Genomic DNA, 20118 nt, shown 5'->3' with positions numbered 1-20118 from the left:
CGGGTGTTAGAGTCAGGAGAGGCTATTGAACAGATAATAAATCTGAAGACAAAGCTTTTATCACGACGGAATTTCAAGTAATACTATATTATTAATGGACCTTCTAGATTAGCGTTGAAGAAATTGGAAGAGATTTATAGCTAAAACTAACGCAACTAACATTTAAATAACGACAAGCAAGTTGGATTTAAAATTTAGCCTCCACATTTTTCATGTTTTATTTGTATTTCCTTCTGCTTCATATGCTAAGACGAAAAACTGAACTTGCTTGACTTGAACTTAAATTAATCTTACGCTTTCAGAATTTAAAGGGCCTCGTATATAACACCGAATACCAGAACAGCGAGTATTAAATGGCAAATAAATTGTAAAAACTGTCGGCATTGTTGTGTTTTGAACTTTCCATTTATCAGTACTACCAATACAGCGACATGTACGATTAATTGAAAGAAACAGAAAATGTTATTCAGTTTCGTTTTAAGCGGTATGACGCCGATGAAGCCTGTATCTTGTCTGTGTATAACACACACACCGGGATTGTTACTAAATATTGGCACACAATTTAAATGATTTAAAACTCTGAAGTTGCAATTTACCGGCAATTTGCGGCACTTTTTATAAAACCCTTGCCTGAATATTTGCAATTTAACGACGAAAGGAAAAGAGATGAATCGTCAAATCTTCAACTCGACTTCAGTTAAATTAAAAATACAAATGTAGGTCTCGATGAAAAAACTGGCGGGATATACATTATACATCTTTTTGAAAATGCATCATCTTTAAAGAGAAAAATATGTTTAAATGTCTAAACACTACGAAAACAAAACAAACTTTAAGTATTCTCTACATGATGAATGCACTAGCTCCCTCTGCTGGAAACATCATAACTGAGCCACCCATTTTCAAACCAGACAAGAGCTGTGGCGAAAAATATTTCAAGCTTATTAAAATTAACGTGGACTTGCTGAACTCGCAAAAACACAGTGATTACCGGTATTCTGTTTTTACTTTTGTGTTGTTTTGATGAAGCTTGTTTCATTATAAATTTAATGTTTTAAAACAGCTTCATATGCAAATGCTGGAATTAAGATTATATCAGCTTTGTATCGGAGTTGCAATTGAAATGGTCTCTTCTGAATATTTGTGAATCTTTAAATAATTTACACTCTGTAGAGAAACCCCACGTAAGAGTAGGAATGGGTACAATAACATACAACAAGTCAATACAATCGTGAATATATTTTTACACTTAATCCTACTTAGGAAGTGTGGGTATGTACGGTACAATGTACGCAAACCCCTCTCAACTTCGACAGTTCTCGAATTTAATCGATTTTTCGGAAAATATTTAAATGTAAAATTCGTAAAAGAAATGCAGTATAAAATTGAAATTTACTATTGTTATAGAAATATATTGTCATTAAAGACTACCGACACTTGTACCTTTTCAGGATTTTCCACCCTGACTTTACATTAATTTTACAAAATAAGACATTTCCCAAACTGTGTGAATTAAATCGGCACGTGCAAAATGTCGTTCCCACTTAATTGTGCTCGAATCATTCGTATATCTCTCTGCCAAGTAAAGGCAAACACAAATAATTAAGAATTGATTAAAATGTAGTTTTAACACAATGGCTTTTTACCGTAGCACAACAGTAGTTCTGAAGAATACAGACAGCCTGAAATATTGTTTATGAAATGGTTTCTATTTTGGGGAAAGCAAAACAATTAAACACAAAACCCCCATCTTCTCCCTCAGACCCCCCACCCCATCACTTCCTCCCAGGTGGTAACCCCATTCCTCCCCCGATGAAAGAGAACCCCAAGAATCTCCCTCACATAGGATTATTAAGGGGCAAGGTCAACAAGTCTTCACATCCCACTGTCAGAGAGTCCTCTTCCCGGACAACATGGGCCAGAGGAAGGACAAAACCCACTGTCCCAAGACCTTTCTTTCAGCACAGTAACACCAGCCACCCAAAATTTCCTCTGAGCCCCGTGATGAATCACAAATCAACAAAAAAGAAACAGTGGTGAATGAGAGATATCCACAAAAGCAGAAATGGAAGAGTCTTTTCACACCACATCTCTGAGTAGTCAAAAAAGGAATAAAATTAAAATGGCTATCCCGATGGCCAGGGTTTTCAAAGGCCTAGGTTTTCTAGAATCCCAAGAAATGTCTTCACCTACCTGAGATGTGTCTGTACCAGATTGCAGTGATCCTGCTGGCGTGTTTACAGGTTTTCCTTCGAGCTTGGATCTTAATGACCTAAATCAAATTATTGACTTAAGGAGATCAATTTAACAACTTCTCTTACCTCTTTTGACACCTGGTTATTTGGAGAAATACAGGAAATCTGCAGATACAGCAGCTCTGCAAGACCAGTATTTCCCATTCCTGGTGAAGTGTGAAGAGACCAGATCTGTTGTCCTGCCCTTTACACTCAGTTTTCCCTGCAATGTGTGAAACACAAGCTCTGGGGACCAGGGAACCCCACAGACACGCTTTGTTGAATTAAGATGTAGATTAAAAAATGTAATCACATGCATGACAAATTATAATAAACAATCCTTAATAATACTTACACTTATATAACACATATATAGGACACTCTATTCAAAGCACTTTACAGGTAATGGGGACTGCCCTCCACTGCCACCAGTGTGTAGCCCCCACCTGGATGATGTGACGGCAGCCAAAGTGCACCAGTATGCTCACCACACATCAGCTCTCAGTGGGGAGGAGAACAGAGTGATGAAGCCAATTCAGAGATGGGGATTATTAGGAGGCCATGATTGGTAAGGGCCATTGGAAATTTGCCAGGATATGAGGGTTACACCCCTACTTTTGTTTTTGGAGAAATTCTCTGGGATTTTTAACGACTACGGACAGTCAGGACCTCAGTTTTACATCTCAGTTATATTAAGTTATAGGACGAAAATGTGAAATTCTGGAATGGGAGATCATGGTGGTCTTTCATGACCCCATGCCAGAGAGTGAAAGCGAAGGAACCACAATTATATAGAATGGCTGAATTAAAAAAAAAATCACAGCACACGAATACGACTTAACCTAATATTTTTACTAATCGCTGAACTGTGATCAGGTGAGAAAAACTCTGAGCTAAACCTACGATCATATTCAACCACATAAATCTTGTGGTCTGTTAAGAAAGAATACATTTCCTTCCAGCTGGGTGTCCCACCTGGCTCAAGAAGTACCACTGCCTTTTGATCCCGAGTCGTGATGCTAAACCAAAATGCATTCTTCAAGAAGAGGTGCAAAATTGGCTCAGTCCCACCGAGAACAGGGTGGAATGTGTGGACAAGGGGTCTCTCTGCAACACACAGACCCTAGCACACTCCAAGACACCTGCAAGCATACGGGGCTGTATAAGAAAAGTGTGCACATCTCCTCAAATCAGCACAGAACCTCCTGCACGTGGCTGTGCTGCATATGATGAGTTCAAAGACCAGCGGCTCAGAGGAGTCAGTCTACACTTGCTCGGTCTCCTGTGTGCAGCCACAGGGTTTGTAGCAATGAGCTAAGATTTCAAATGAGGTGATTATAATAAAAAACAATTAGCCATTCCAAGTAAAAAAAAAAAAGTTTTCAACATAAAAAGGACCAATAACAGCAAAACCAAATCATAACTGGCAATACAAACAACCATAAAGTTGGACGTTTTTTTTTATCAATAATCCATCTGAGGATTCCTCATGGTACTATCCTTTAATATTTCCAACACAGGTTTACAATGAACACAAGGCATTTTAATCGATGCAGCTGTTTTTATTCCCTGTTAAATGCAGCAAAAACATTAAACACTGCTGTACAATATTTGTCCAAATGCAGGAACATGGCCAAATACAGGGGTAGCACTTACAAAAAGGGTGCAAGTCAATGTTTAAAACAATAAAAGCAAAGCAAAACTCGATTCTTCAGAGAAGTCTCTGCCATCTTCGAGACGTTCAACCCCTCTGTTTGTATTCAATATCCCTCTTTATTGAGAACTCTCTGCACTCTCTAAATCCGTCTTTCACAGTTCTTCCTCTGTCTCTCTCTCCCCGGACTGCCACTTCTGCTCCTGTGCCGCCCTCTACAATCACTCCGGTCTCTCCCTTTTCTTTCTCTGTGCTTCTCCTTGCTCCTGCTCCTGACTCTCTCCCCTCTGTCTGCGTGCCGCTCTCTGCTCCGACATCTGTGTTGGGGGCCATTTCCTGCCACCCCCTCGGTGCTGTTGCTTTTGTGAGTTTCCCGAGTGCTACTGCTTCTGCCACCTTTGTCCTTGTCTTCCCTGTCCCCCTGTCTGCCGCCACTCCCGCTTCTCTGCTTCGGCACTTGTCTGTCATCTCTCCTTTTCTCTCCCTGGACCTTTCTGCTTCCTGACCTACTTCTATCAGTACTGGGGCTGCGGCTCCTCTTCTGCCTCCCTGTACGTGCTGCGGCTCTCTTCTTGCTGCGTGACCGGTCTTCACTCTCGCTGTCGGCACTGCTGTCTGCGGAAGAATCTCTTCTGCTCTTCTTGTTCTTCTTTCTCTTCTGGCCCTCGGCCTGGCGCTTCCTGTGGGAGTCGGGGTCCGAGTCAGAGTCAGAGTCACTGCTGCTGCTGCTGCTGCTGCTACTCCTTTTCTGCAGCTTCTTGTGCTTGCTCTTGCTTTTTTTCTTCTTCTGTTTTAACTTCCTCTTCTTCTTCTTTTCTTTCTTCTCAAGGTGATCCAGTTTCCTTGTTAAAGGAAAGACAGTTGTTGACATTCCAGCACAAATTCAGATCACAAGAAAGCTACACGCAAAGGACAAGTTCAGAAGCACCGCTAAATTCTAATTCGTTTCAGGGAAGAAAGGGAAAATGAAGATTAACCAGTCACTAAATTGTCCTAGGAAAAACTGACAGGAATTGGACGAAAAGCAAGTAGAAAAGAGTTGTACAAGTTGCCTCACATTTTCTAAATAAAATGATCAAAATCATCGTATATATTTTTTCCAAAGCTGGTTTCTAACCTTCGAAATTAAATTGCTGGCTCCGCATACACCATCTTGGGGTTATGTATCAAGACCTAGAAACCCATCTCGTTACTGAAACCTTGACCTGCAATCGAAGCATGGATTTATTTTCAAGATGCAGAGTCAGGTGTGGGACCTGTCGATTTACTTACATTTCACAGACCTCAGAATATAATATAATTATACTTAAACCTCTGAATGTTAAATTTCTGCATGTTTATTTTCCATATATACCCACGCCCCGAGTTATGCAAGAGTTAGGTTCCTCAAGTAACCTGAACAAGTTTGGTCGTGACCCTTAGCTGTTGGGTGATGGAGAATGACCACCCATGGTACTGCTGCAGTCCTCCTTAATTTACCCTAGCTGTGTCTGCTAGTGAGGAAGGCGGGACAGGAGAGTACAACTGCAGGCTCACCATTATTGTCCTTTAATGGTTAACAGGTGTTTGCGCTAATCTCAGAAGAAGGTTAAGAGCAAGAGAGAGACTGTAGCAGCAGCTAACAGTCCATAGAGTAGAGAGACAAGTGAAACCTCCCCCTTTACATAGGGGGAGAGGAAACAACGGTGAATGTAATCAAATGTTCTAAAACCACTAGAATTAGAATAATTCATAGAATCCACTTATACATACAGCAAATAATTCAGAATTACCAAATTTATAAAAACCTGTATATTTCATTATCCCACACAGTACTGTTCAATAATTAAATACAGAATAGAATTCATAAAGTACATCAGAAATATACATATTATCCCACACTTTCATTGAAATAGTGTGAAATATTATGTGGCAGTTACCAAATCTGCACAACGGCAAAGTAAGACTGAGGTGTAAAATAGAATGCTGTTTGAGACCGCATTACTCTCACTCTGTGCCATTTCCCCTGAGGAAGGAACTCATGGAACTACTTTTTATGCATGCATCTTAAACTCTCCCTACCTCGGGAGAGTTCATTAGGAGATCCACAGGAGGTTTTTACGTAAAGTCGAATTTTTGTAAGACGAGTCTTGCATAATCCGGGGAGAGAGTGCATACATACCATGTTAAGCCATCCACAATATTTATCTGCCAGAATTATTAGATGTTGTTTTTATCTCAAAGAGGGTGTACCTTTCTAACGTTATTTCTCAAACACCCATCAAATGTGCCACTCACTTTAATGGCATTTCTGGAAGTCTATGAGCAATTGATATTCAAGAAAGTTGAAACATGTCTAAGCAACATATAGCAAGTGATGTCAGTTGACAAAGGAACACAAAAATCAAGGAATCAATATGACTTTTCTGAAACACAAAAGGAAACTTCCTTGATTTATGTTCCAGACACAGCATCCCTAAACCGTAAAGACACTGGCTATTTGTTGTACATTTACCTCAGCAGCTTCTGCTTTTGTTTTGTGGTTAGAGACTTCAGGAATTCTACTTCAGGGTCTTCCTCTTCTTCACTGGCTACATATTCCTAAAGCAGAAAGCAAATGTGTAGGGAACACAGATGCTCAATTAAATGCATTTGAAATACACAGCATCTATAATACATATAGAAACTAAACCCCAGGCCACCACTGAATATATATGTATAGTTTTCTCTTTGAGCTGAAATTGACTTAAGTCTAGATTATAGGACAAAAAAAACAACAGCTGATCACTGCTTTGGGAGAGGAAAAACAGCAAATGCAGGATATTTCTGCTTTCCTGTAATTTTATAAACTAGTCTCATTAACTCTGCCCACTTGACTAAACTTGGGCGGCTGGGAGCTTTATGGTTTGGATAATTGGGCATTTTAAAGCAATCAAACTTAAATTCAGGATCTGCTATAGATATTGTTGTTTTTTTGTGAGAAAACAGATTATTACCTGCGATGGATCACAAAGAGTCACATTTCTCCCCAGTACACTTTGTTTCAGCGCAAACCCACTGTTTCTCATCTCCGCCATTAACTCCGAGGGGTGCATTGACGGACCTGTTAAGAAAAATCACAGCCTGAATGTCTCATTGATGTCTGCCTACATTTCCACTGACTCCACAGTAGGAATTCAGTTGTGGCTTTGTTAACAAAAAGTGAGACTAAATCAACTCACTGATCTTCTGCTGAGCAAATCATAAGATATTATTCTCCAAAGCAGCAGTTAGAAGATTCAGAATACAAAATAATTGCATTTTTCTCCTTGCACAGGGGGAGGTCTCTCATACCACTCCACTATCAACAACATACAAGCAGGACTCTGCCTGAATAAACAGATTATTGCCAAGGCACTAAAGTTTCTGATTGCAAGAGTCAAAATGGTACAAAAATGTACAGGTAAAGCTCTTGTGAAATACTGAACATTTTATGAGAACACTTCAAATACCATTAAAGACATAGCAGTTAAGTAGTTAGCAACTTTAAAAAAGTATACAGAAACTTTTAAATTCTGTAGCTCCCTCTAACCATTACATTGAAGTGTATATTAAATATTCAAAAAAACACTTTTATTAGAATTCTTTTGATGTACCAAAAGTTCTTTATTAACCTTAACTCTACTTAAATAACTATCATTAAAGAGTAAGATTTACTCCTTTTTTCTTATTAATATTTTACAATTTAAGAAACATAAAAGTATCATATTCTACATGTAATGTATCTAATCCTCAATATTAATTTTAAATTAAATGAAATCTGGGTCCAATATTACTTCACATAATTTTATGAATAGTTTATTCACATACAGGGACTTCTTGGCACATACCATTATTCTGAATAAAATACTTACAGAGAGATTTTTTCTAATTTTAATAATTCATTCTTATGTTCTGGGTAGTTATAACTTTAAGTTACCTACTCACAATTAAAACAAACCAAAACCTCCCTTTTCCAATATTCCTACACCTCATGCTAAAACGTGACTTAATTCAAAATACAAATTAAAAAACAAGCATTTAAAAATACTTCTAACTCATATCCTTAATTATGTTTGAAGATTTCTTTGATATGAAGAGGGCAAGGGAATTGCAAGGTCAAAATAAAGATTTCTAGATGCCCTTTCATTTTTAGGTATTTAGACAGTTTTTGAAAAATTCTCTAATGGCTACACACATTTACCCATAAAAATGGTATAATGAGGACATGTGATTTTTATTAATTTTAAGAATTTGTTTCCCAAAACAATCTGCAAAATGTTGCTCTTAGGTTTAAGGGGAAAAACATCGTTCCAGAAAATGACTGTTTAGGTTGTATCCTGTCTGAAAATGCTTATTTTGATTTGTGAGCAAAAGGATTCTAAAACGTCTAGGGACAAGAAAAGCTTCTGAATTTGTATCACCCATGTTCTTTGTTTAGTGTGTTAAAATTGTTAAAAGTAGATAAAATTACATGATACCGTGCTCGAAAACTCAGAACAGAAAAGACGCATATGATTGCAGCATTTGATTACAGATCAAGTGAAGTGCAAGTGAAATGGAAGAGAAATTTACCTTTTTTGCATTTGAATGTGTCATTTCTAACAACATTTTTTTTAAACATTTGCAGTACATGAAACGCTACAAAGAAATGTGGACACTGCTCCTGTTCCTTTGAAAAACACATTTGGAAGTGAAATAAACTACCTGGAAATTTGTCTTCCCTGATAAGTAAAACTCCAGTACTGATACAAATACAAACACACAGTTATTGTCACGGTTAAGCAATTAAATATTTTAAAAGCGTGGTTTTGTGGGGGTCAAAGTATACAGTCAAGATGAGTTGTGGTTTACTTGTCCTCGCTAGCTGCAGCACAGCTGTACATTATTAAAGACACTTTATGCCCCCTGCACACACAGACCATCTTTACATGACTCACAAGATAACCAGCATTTACAGACTTCACATCTTTTTAAAATCTCATCAATATACCTGCACCGTCGTTCGCCATGGAGCTTGCGTTGATCCCAGACAAACCAAAGAGCGGGCACTCTCTGTCTGTGTTCACGTGTCCCCATTTGTGACATTTTATGCATCTCACATTGCGGACCTGAAGAACAAATTTGTGTAATGTACATATAAAGCACCCGTTTCTTCATTTTATAAACCACCCTTTATAGAATCAGAAAATATTTTCCCTGACACATTTATCCAAAGTAACATAGATTTGTAACCTTTTATGTATATGAGCATTTGACTGAAGCAGTGTGAATGAAGTACCTTGCTCAAGTATACAATGGCTGTGGCCCACCCAAGATTTGAACCCACGGCCCTCCACTATGGAGTACAGTTCATAGTCAAGAAATCCAGAAATAAAACAAGACTCTACCACACTTCTTTTATACATCGACGCGTGTTTATTTTTTTACCTGGATTCCAAATGGCTGGTCTCTGATGTTCATGTCATCCTTTGCATATCTACGTGGGTAAGAAATCAACATGTAAAATTGGAAAAGAAACCTGGGAAGAGTTGTGCACCCATCGTCACTGACGACAGAAAACATTCACTTAAAAACTGCTAGACATCAAGTCTACTTCTTAAACATCACAAAAACTTTCTGAATTGAGAGAAGCGCATATATACTGTACAAAATGGAGATCTATAACATAAAAATTAAAAAAAGAACAGCAGCACAGTATCTGAAAACTAAGAAAACAAATGCAATCACTGAACCCATAGTTGCAGACTTTCATTCAAATAATAATGTCTGCTTCCAGAAATAACTAAGCTTTCAAATAGTACTTAAAGAATGTTGACTCAGGACACCTGATTTACAACAGAGAAAATGATCAAGAAATCCTAAATACATACTTCTCACGTGGAGCCACTTTTTGCCATTCGAATTTATAGTCCGATTCTCCTTCTTGCTGCAACAGAATCAAAAGAAAATGTTTTTAAACACTAATGAATATCCACTTGACTCCACTGGAGCAATAATTCTACTGACTTGCTTTACGCATTAATTTTATTTGTAATTATACAATGAATTATGCCGATTTAACCAATACAAAAATGAATAAGAATTACCTCCTTTGTCTCTTCTTCTCAGCAGGAAGGAAAACAATAATAAAAGAAGAAAAAAAGTTAATCAAAATAAGACAGTAATAGAAAAAATAACAATAATCTCCTTTTTTACTTTCTTAGTGCTCTGATCAGCACATATACCTTTAGATGCTCCTGGTGGTGCCTCATACATGAAATTAAGACCATTCTTCACACGATCATCACCCATCAACAATCTGGAAAAAAAGCATCGGTTGTTAAACGTGATACATGACCAATGGACGAAAACAGCTCTCATTTTATCAAGTGCATTCCTACATCTTCTGGCAATATGCAGAACACATACACTAGCTGCCCTCTCAAAATTACCAGAAACCCTAAATAAAACCACATCAATAAGTACAATAATTTATGTAACATGCCCCAAACCATTTCAAATTCTAAAATAACTATATTTATTAAAATTGTTCAGATAATTACACAAAAGATTGATTTTTAAGACACCAGAAATAAAGGCCCATTCTTCTCTTATGTAACAAAAAAATATTTCAAGTTTCTTCTTCAGCATCTCTCTGGCTTCTCAGTGCCATTGGTAAGTCAGTTCTGAGGTACAGAAACCCCCCCTGTGGAGTTAAAGACATCTTATCACACCGGGAGCAGGGTATAAAATGTCATTTTTGCCTGTTGAATCAGCAGTAATCCTGGGGACTGAAAACTACAAGTTGTAGCTTTTCACTCCTGACAACTTCAAATCCTGCTTTGCCCCTCTGTGTTTAAAAGGAGAAGTGCAAGATAACTCTGACTGTGTTACACGTTCACAGGCAGGAAGATGCCAAGATGCCTGAAGTCAGTCCAGACAAAGCAGTTGGACATTCTTGACAGAAGAACAAGTTCTCCTGAAGAAACGTTTAAAAAATAAATGTATGCAAATATTTTGCGGAAATCTGAAATGCACTGTACCTGTTTGTTCAAGACACAGATATTTTGCCTATATTAGTCTTGAATATGTTTTGAAAATATTTTCTTGTCTTAGTTTGTGGTATTTGAGGTTTGTGAACTTACAGATTGCAACCACAAATTTCAATGCCACTAGGACCCGCACAACAGATCCGAAGATCTGAGACCCAGTGAGTTTCAGATTAAAATATATTTGCAGTATTCAGGTTGGGTGCAGTTGCTTAAAGCATAGGATTACAAAAGGAGAGTTATTTTTTTACTGTTATGCTAAACATGGTTTTAGAAACCCTTCACTATATAGTTGAAATGTTAGTAAGAAATTGTATCAGTTCCTATTTAGATGTTTGTTAAAACCCAACTTCACCACTGAGGGTTGTTCAGAATACACAGTGCAGTAAATGTAATATTTAATTCTTTCTTTAAAAATCACTATGAGTGCATCAACAAATGACTTTGCAAGCATTGTAGTTGTTTAAAAAATAAATCTACTCTATTGTGACGACAGACTAGGCAATTAAAAGTGAATTGATACTTTAACAGCAACTTAAGAGGTATGCCACAACTTATAGAATTGAAAGTTATATATGTACATACAGGAACAGCGTTATACAGTTTTAAAAGTCTTTTTACTTTATACTTCACCTGTTGTTATATGTTTCCTGCTCTTTAAGATACTGCTGCATTAACTCCTCTTGTTTCGTCTTTTCAAATGTTATCTTTTGCTCAGCCATCCATACCTGCAAAGCAAAAATATTCTATTGATCTGGGCAAATAAATTTAATTTTCATACACACCATAAATTACTTATGTGTCATTTTTGTTTTTTTAATTATATAAGATTTAATAACCTAAATTACAAATCATGACAAAAACCATGGTCCTGGAACAACGACAAAACTACAAACATTAAACGTTTATCTAAATGACTCCTGAGGAAAATTGACTCTGCCTATATCAGACTCTCATGAATCAAGCAAACAAGTTAAATAATCATTTAAAATTGTGAAAGAGTAGTCCTTAATGTTTAATGCATTACCCCAAGGTTTACAATAGCTCGAATATTCTACAGTCAAATGCATGTCTCTAACTCATGTTTAAAATTTAATTCATTATTATTCAATGATCCACTAAAATTAAAAACACCAGTTAGAACATGCGTGTCAGTGTAGGCAAGCAAATCTGAAATAAACTTGGTTTCGAACAAAAGATTACAACATATAAGGAATAGTAATGCAACATGTAGAATACCAATGTGGGTCATCTGTTCATTTCATAAGAACTGACTGCCAGCTTGACCCTTACGATAAAGACACCCAACTTAGAAGTTCGTCATATTACCGAAAATGACATTCTATGATAATGTAAACTACATCTAATCCTAATGTAAAAAACAAACACTTAATAGCCATTAAAATTTAACTCGGCTATTGGTATGAAAATGCCGTTAGCTAGCGAAAACATCAAACTAAAGAAAAAGTATTGTAGGGAATCCAATATTCAAAGTAATAAAGTTTTTCATGACCAGTGCTAAATTTCTCAACATCGCCTAAACTTTTGACTCCTATATTGCGGTATCCATATATATATACACTGTAAAGGCTAACAGTGGTCTTTTATATTTTTTAGCATAAAAATAAAAATTCAATAGATATCTGTGGAGGAAAGCCCAGACCATTAAAACATTTCTGTAAAAAAAAACAAAAGTCGATAAACTTCGGTTTGTACTAGATATCATTAAGATATAATTCGTAACGTGGCTAGAGCTACTCTTATATATTATTTTGAATTTGTGAAATTCGTAGGTATACTTCGTGTCTACAACATAAAAGTAAATCTATCTTTGGGTTCACAAATGAGCAGTAACTGTTACACTGACAGACACTAAACAGCCTGAAAACGTCTTTATTCTCCTGAGAATACTTCAGGTAATTTGGTATTGTAAATTAAACACACTATAACGCACTTAAGCATTAGGTTAAAAAAAATGGTGTAGTTGATCTTCCGTATTTACAAACCAGACTTGGGAAGTCGTAATGAATCGCGTTAAAATATAGCACCAAGGGGACTCACCTTCTTAATATTGGATTTTGAGGCAGGATGAAAATCCTTTTTACACATGAAATTTGCAAATGATTTCCCCATGGTTAACTCTAGCAAAGTACGTTAAACTCCTTAAATTATGTTCAAATCCAGTCTTTCCAACAACGCACTACTCCTCCTCCTCCTAACTACAACAACACCACCACCGACCCCAGCAGCAGTTTGTTCTTCCGGGTGACAGAAGGAGCTTTAATCTACCGTATGATGTCGAAAATAGGCGCAATCGGCGACAGTTCATCTTTCTTTGTGGACGAGTCATATGAAAACTAATAAGCTACAGCGAAGAAGAGAAAGTGAAACTTTTGGAGATTTGTACAGTTGCAATCTCAAATCGCTTATTCGCTCCTACTGTAGTGTCTTCTCATTCAGATCTGCTAAGTAAGTAACAGGTACGTTATGCGGTACAGAGCAAATTTATGTTGCAATAAGTAAATTTATTACGAAGATGCCAAAGTAAAAAAAATATATATATATATATTTGATCCTTAATTCTAACCATGTATAAAATGATACAGGATCTATTCAGAGTGAACCATACTAATAATAATTAGTATATTGTGTACTTGGAATTCGTTTACTTAAAAAAATAGTAATTTCATGTATAATTATTTATTGTTTAATGTTACCGCAGCATACGTGGTGACATTTTCCCTAATTGATTGGGTATCGTTGAATTTCTAAGGGTAAAATACGAAATCTAATATTTATGCTAAATAAACTATTCAAACCAATTTATTGTCAAACAGGTTCGTGGTCGTGGGTTTCTCGAAAGGCACCGCAGTGTAAATCATTACTGAACTGTGTTTTCTGCAGGATGGCGACTCGGCCGAGGTACCCTTGCTCCTGTGACACTTTTGTGGCTCTTCCGCAGTCCACTGTGGGAGAGCGTGTTATTTTTGGAAAGAATTCCGACAGGCCCTGCGATGAAGTTCAAGAGGTGGTGTATTTTCCTGCAAAAAAGTACGAATCAGGAGCTCAGCTGGAGGTACAAAGTTTTCTCTCCCATCCATTAAACAGCTATCCGTTTTGGAGTTCGTGTCAAGCAAAACCTTGGAATATTTTGGAATATCATTTAGAAATTCAGTCTTCAGTTAGTTAGCTTTTCGACCATTTGCAAAGACTTAAAAGTCTCAAGCTCCATATTTAAGTGAAATAAACAGTACTCGACTCCACTACAGTACACAGTAATCCCCAACACATGCATTGTAATTAGTAAATCTGTGTAAATAAAACCATGTATAATTTTTGCAGAATTTAAAAACCCTAATGCATTTTAATGATAAAACTATTTCCAACCAAAGTGAACGTTATGCTAGTGTTGATGGATCAGTCAAATGCATTCTTATTCATTCAAATAGGCCCTGGTACATAGTGTCCAGGGTGTATTCTGCCTAGGCCACCCTGTGACCCCGTACCGGATAAAGATGTTCAGAAACAGATGGATGGAGTACTTCCACTAGTTTGGAAATGACTGTGTACACCAGTCAGCCTGAGAAAAGAAAACGTAACGTTTTGAATTTTAGGCTATGGTTTCCATGTTGATACCACACACTGTATGTCAGCCTTGTTCAAGTAGGGAGATGCATAGGAGCAGATAGAAGTTAATTCCCCACTGAAAAGTAGGAAGAAAGCAGGAAATCACAACATTTCAGGTGTAAAGCCTTCTTAAAGTCTGTGTGAATGTGAATTACACAAACAGAATTGGTTTTAAAATGAACCAGTACTGGTTTTAGTGATGAAGCGAAGAAGAACCTACACACCTGAAGAAAGCTCCACACCTGAAACATTATACCTTTTCTTCTTTTTGCATGTCAGGTAGGCGGGTAAAAGAAATGTGTTCCTTTTTGTTCCCACTGCCTTGCCATGCTGCAGTGCACGTATATCAAGATCGATCAGGTTCCTGAAACCTACGCTGTGGTGCTGAGCCGACCCGCCTGGCTTTGGGGAGCTGAAATGGGGGCGAATGAGCATCAGGTCTGCATCGGGAATGAAGCCGTGTGGGGGAGAGAGGAGGCCAGCGACGCAGAAGCCCTGCTGGGCATGGATCTGGTCAGGTAAGCAAGCAGGGAAGGAGACTGTGCAATAAAGAACACCATACCGAATGCCAAATACGTTTTTTCAGCTCAGGCTTTATCTGTCAGGAAATCAATATGGCTACAGTTGTGTCTGGCCATCATCCTCAGTGCAGACTCACTGATCGTACCCCTTACAACCATAGCTGAGTCATTTCCTTTTCGATCTTTCGATCTTTTTATCTGCAGATACCATTTGTTTATTTTACTTTATTGCTGTGTCCTAATGCAGGGGCAAGAATCCCGACATTTTGAACTGCAGGCTGCCGGGTTTAATGCCATCTGATCTCCATGACTTAATTCAACCTATTGGTTGGATACCAAGTCAAGTTGAAAGATGCCTTAAGTAAACTATAAAACCTGCAGCACTCTGGCCCTTGAAAACCATCTCTGCCCTAAAAGAGCCTTAAAAAGAAAGAGGCCGAGTAGAGAGTGCTTGCGTCTGATAAATAAACTGCACATTAACTCTTCAGTCGTCTGTAATGTATTACGTCTGTACCATAAGTTATGGACCATGACTTTGTGGCTAATATTTCTACCATGTTTATGATTATAATTACAATTTTCTAACAAGTTTAGTTCCATTGTAAAACACGTAGCCTAATAAAACCCTTTTGCTTTTTTCGCACATTAAAACCTCCTACAGCTGAGAGGTAGGTCGGGTTACATATTTAACTCGTAAGGCAACCTTCCCTGTTGTCCTAATTTCTCAGACTTGGTCTAGAAAGAGCGGACACTGCTGAGAAGGCTCTCGACGTCATTGTGGACCTACTGGAAAAGTACGGCCAAGGAGGAAATTGCATGGAAGATGAGTGTACCTTTACATACCACAACAGCTTCTTAATTGCAGACAGGACTGTGGCCTGGGTCTTGGAGACTTCAGGGAAGCACTGGGCAGCAGAGAAGATAACAGGTACACCATGTGTATGAATGTGGCACCTCTCGTATATAAAGAAGGCCTGATGTTAATCGTACTCTGTCCTTGCTGACTGATTCAACAACAGCTGACCAGGACTTACCTTAAAACCATAGTACATCTGTCTCTTTAATAATCAGCAGGTCTTGGAGAGCTAAGCTTTTTAAGTAATTGGAGTAAATTAAATAGTTGAGCAGGAATTAATTCTAGAAGACCCTTTGGCCATTGAAGACTAAAGTTGGCTACTGTTCTTTTAAACGTTAAGGGACAACTGTTTTAAGGCATCCTACAACAGCTTTCTGCATTTAAAAAGGATTTCTGGTGTATTTTAAGTGCTTTTTTCATCGTTTCAAAAATAAATTTGTCATCTGTAAATGTAAATTACACAAACAGTATTGCTTTTAAAATAACCCGGTATTGATTTTAAATGTAAGTAAAAAGTTACGAATTTAAGGCTACAAATGAGAGGAGGGCATTCGCCCCATCTAGCCTGTTGGGTGGTTAGTGGACAATTCATCAAGGACCTGTTAGTTGAAAAAAGCCAGAGTATTGTCTTCAACAACATGGCTGGGCAGCTTGGTCCACCATCCCACAGTCAATTGAGTAAAGAAGTCTTGTCTGTAACAATCAAGTTTGTCCAGATCTTTGTGGGACATCTTGTGCACTCAGGCACGATAATTCACTCAGATCTCTTCAATAAAATGGCAAGTTAGGTACAAATACTTGTTAGGTAGAACTGTCAGCCGAATAAATTAATGATTAAAGTATATATAGCACCTTCAAAGTAAGCAGAAGTGTTCTTTTGTGGTGTGTATTAACCTGTATCACATTTCCTGGATCGTTAAGTTTCATGGAATCTGTTTCACAACTATAAAACTTCTGCTGCTTGACAACTTAACAGTATCCTGGTGTGACTAATGAAATGCACTGAATGTCTTTCAGTTACAAGTAAAATATTGTTCAAATTCCACTGTGTGGACACAATGGGGGATTCTGTTCACCTAAGTTGTGCTGCACGGCTACGGAGGACTTACACCGAACACATATGTTATATATTTAGTGTTACTTCATTTCTTGGAAGTACTACTTCTCAATTCACGTATTTAGAGTTACTTCACTGAGAGCTGTAGTGATGTACAGTGTTTCCTTTGGTCTTGTTTCAGAGGGAACTTGCAACATTTCGAACCAGTTCTCCATAACAACGAAGATTGACCGAGAGCACCCAGAGCTGAGAGAGCATGCCAGGGGCAGGGGCTGGTGGGATCCAGAGAAGGAGTTCAGTTTTGCTGCCGTCTATTCATATGCGAACACTGCCAGAATCGATGCCTCTGGCAGCAGATACTGCGAGGGCCGAAAACTTTTGGAAAAAAATAAAGGTTTTCAAAAAATTTTTTGTGTGAAAACATGCATTAAACTGAACATAGAAAGATCCAGGCAGGCTGAATTCACAAAGCTGAATTCTATAAATCCATCAGACCGAGACCTTTGAAAAGCGATGTCAATAATATGAGTGAAGTGTAGGAAATATTAGTCCAATTCCTTGTAAAAATGCAAAAACGCACAATTTTATGCCCACTCAGCATCCTGTAATGTAGTCTGCTATTTCAAAGTTCTGCCAAATGAATCATGATCATATTTTTTTACCAGGCATTTACTAAATGTTTTTTTTGCACCTTCTGTTGTCCGTTAAGTACACCTTCAAGTTAAGTAAGACGAATTCAGGCAAATTTCCAACTCTCTCCAGCTGTATGACACAATTGTTTCCTTCAACAGGAAGTATTACTGCTGAAAGCATGATGGGAATTCTAAGAGACAAGGACAGTGGCATAAACATGGAGGGAGCTTTCCTCACAACGGGCAGCATGGTCTCTGTCCTGCCCAGAGATCCCAGTCTGCCTGGAGTGCACTACTTCACTGGGACTCCCGATCCTGAAAGGTGACAACTTATCACATGCTCACTGCTCTGGAAATGGATTTTGTATGTAAGCATCTATAATGTAAAGGAAAAAAACACAAACCTATTTAGTACAGCAGTACTTTAACATAGGCCTTGCATATCTGATTTGTTGTTTAAGGACATTTTGGTAGTGATTTAAAAATCTACGAATTTGACAGTTTGGGCCCAGGGCTCCCTGTGCTCGTAGATATCTTGAATGCGTTTTCCATAATTAAACATAACCACAAATATGAAACTATGTGTTTTTGGTTAAGAATAACATTCTAACTGTAGTTTCAGTACAGTTGTTTTTTTATGGTGAGACATTCAGGCTTTTGGACACAAATCGCATACAGTATTTTTGAGATATCAGCAAATAGAATGCCCCACGAATGTACAACAACCGGACCTGCTGTTCAAAATGCCAACCCTGTTGTGTTTTTGCTGCCAGGTCAGTCTTTAAGCCCTTCATCTTTGTGAAAAACATTCAACAGCTGAAGAAAACGAGCTCACCTAGATACGGACCAGAAGATCCGGTGAAGAAGCAGCCCCGGTTTCAGTCAAAGCCGGACCGCAAACACGCACTATACAAAAAACATGAAGTAGCAGCTAAAATAATCAAGACGACAAAGGTATAATGCCACCCTAAGGACATTAGCTGGTCATATAGTACTTAGAATATAATGAGAGAATCAAGCTGTGACTTATAACTCTATAATCACTCATACTACACACTAAATTGTTCAAGGACTATAATCCATATTAACACCAGGAGTGTAACATGACATTTTAACAAAATCATAAGTGTAAGATTGCTATTTTCAGGTTTGAAAAAGAGCTCAAATTTTCTTGACTTGATTCCGTGGACTCTTACAGTTTATGAACGCCTTCAGCTGTGGAAGTTGAAGCCTTAAGGTTTTTGCGCTGTTTAAGGGCGGTCATCTGTGTTCACTTCCTGCAGGAGAAGGGCGCAGAGATGATGAAGAAGATGAGACAGTTGGAAAAAGAGAAAATTGCAGAAATGGAGAAGTTTTTACAGTGTGGTAATGAAGACCCTACAATAGTTGTTCATCTCTTTGCCAACACTGTGGAGGAAGAACTTAAGGCATACAGCTAAGATGGGAATTGTCATGCTTAAAAAAAAATCTAAGAATATAAGGAAAATGGACATGTTTGACTACTAAAGTGCTAAAGAACGCCAAGGTCGTGCAAATTAAAATGAACATTACCATCTAGAAGTAAGAGGCTTCAACAGTTATGAGTATTTGCATTGTTAATGCACATCTGTATTTAGAATGGCTGAGTCTTCTACGGTAGGATGTAATTATTCTATACTTCAATGACAGGTTATCACATTTGATGCATTAAGAAGTTTCAGAAATCATTTCACAGTATACTGGTATGCTGCCTACGATACTGTGATTAAAAATAACTTTGTTTTAGTATTCAAATATTTTGTCTGTAAATCCAACTGAGTTACCTTCTTTTCTAAGAAAGTAAAAGGGCAAAGCCCAGCAATTAGTAAATATTGAATATGGGGTTTCAGTAAATCACAAAATGCTCAAATATTTAATACCTTAAAATGCTTTGGAATAAATGGTCTTCTTTTTTATGCTTAGAAATGTTTCAGAGAGAGGCTGAGTCTTGCAGCTGTACCTAAAAAGTATATTCCTGGACTGACATTTACTGTAGCATACTGTATTAGTTATACATTCTTTGGCTTTTCAGGCATTGGTATTCACTAGTCAGGTAAGATACATGGCTTGTAAGAGGGAATTAAATGTTAAGATCACTGTATTATTTGGATCATTTTCTTGGAAAGTTACATATTTTTCTGTTCCTACAATAAATTATATCTATTGCACTGTGTTCATTCCACTTTCCTGGTATAAACATATATAACACGGAGAAGGTCATTTTTAAATTACTGAATTGTAATTAAAATAAATTAAATTTAAACTTTCTTAAATTATTAAATTATATTAGAAACCCCAATATAACTCAAGGATATTACTTCCTGACATGGAAACTAAAATACTAAAAATATTATGGCATTTAATTTCATAATTGTGATTCATAGAAAAATGTTCTAATGTTACATAGTACATATGTTAATGTAGTGTAGATTCTCTTATTTCAAGGCTATACAGTCTGAAAGAGTAACTGTGGTTTGGTCAAACTTTTATT

At 37.4% G+C, this 20118-nt stretch overlaps 2 protein-coding genes across 5 annotated transcripts; one reads left to right on the top strand and one right to left on the bottom strand.

The window, feature by feature from the left end:
• Positions 1 to 3775: 3775 nt before the first annotated feature.
• On the bottom strand, positions 3776 to 13173 carry cirsr (corepressor of RBPJ and splicing regulator). Of its 2 annotated transcripts, none has more exons than XM_088605260.1 (10): positions 12978 to 13173; positions 11550 to 11644; positions 10113 to 10186; positions 9975 to 9988; positions 9759 to 9814; positions 9316 to 9364; positions 8879 to 8996; positions 6864 to 6970; positions 6383 to 6468; positions 3776 to 4730 (listed from the first exon to the last, which is right to left on the bottom strand). In XM_088605260.1, the coding sequence occupies exons 1-10, from the start codon at positions 13047 to 13049 to the stop codon at positions 4031 to 4033; spliced, it is 1371 nt and encodes a 456-aa protein (XP_088461386.1). In that variant the 5' UTR covers positions 13050 to 13173; the 3' UTR covers positions 3776 to 4030. The 2 variants fall into 2 exon arrangements, with proteins under 2 accessions (XP_088461386.1, XP_088461387.1); XM_088605261.1 differs by having other exon boundaries at positions 9759 to 9811.
• Positions 13174 to 13227: 54 nt separating this feature from the next.
• On the top strand, positions 13228 to 19800 carry scrn3 (secernin 3). 3 transcript variants are annotated; one of them, XM_088605256.1, is made up of 8 exons: positions 13229 to 13385; positions 13821 to 13992; positions 14880 to 15061; positions 15793 to 15992; positions 17159 to 17371; positions 17769 to 17931; positions 18383 to 18563; positions 18893 to 19800. In XM_088605256.1, exons 1-8 carry the CDS (start codon positions 13267 to 13269, stop codon positions 19046 to 19048), a joined length of 1386 nt encoding a protein of 461 aa, XP_088461382.1. In that variant the 5' UTR covers positions 13229 to 13266; the 3' UTR covers positions 19049 to 19800. The 3 variants fall into 3 exon arrangements, with proteins under 3 accessions (XP_088461384.1, XP_088461382.1, XP_088461383.1); XM_088605257.1 differs by having other exon boundaries at positions 13233 to 13396; XM_088605258.1 differs by lacking the exon at positions 17159 to 17371 and having other exon boundaries at positions 13228 to 13385.
• Positions 19801 to 20118: the final 318 nt, after the last annotated feature.

The sequence above is a fragment of the Lepisosteus platostomus genome, chromosome 14, assembly GCF_059453375.1.
Source record: "Lepisosteus platostomus isolate fLepPlt1 chromosome 14, fLepPlt1.hap1, whole genome shotgun sequence".
Classification (NCBI taxonomy): Eukaryota; Metazoa; Chordata; class Actinopteri; order Semionotiformes; family Lepisosteidae; genus Lepisosteus; species Lepisosteus platostomus.
This window is presented reverse-complemented; position numbering and strand designations above follow the sequence as displayed.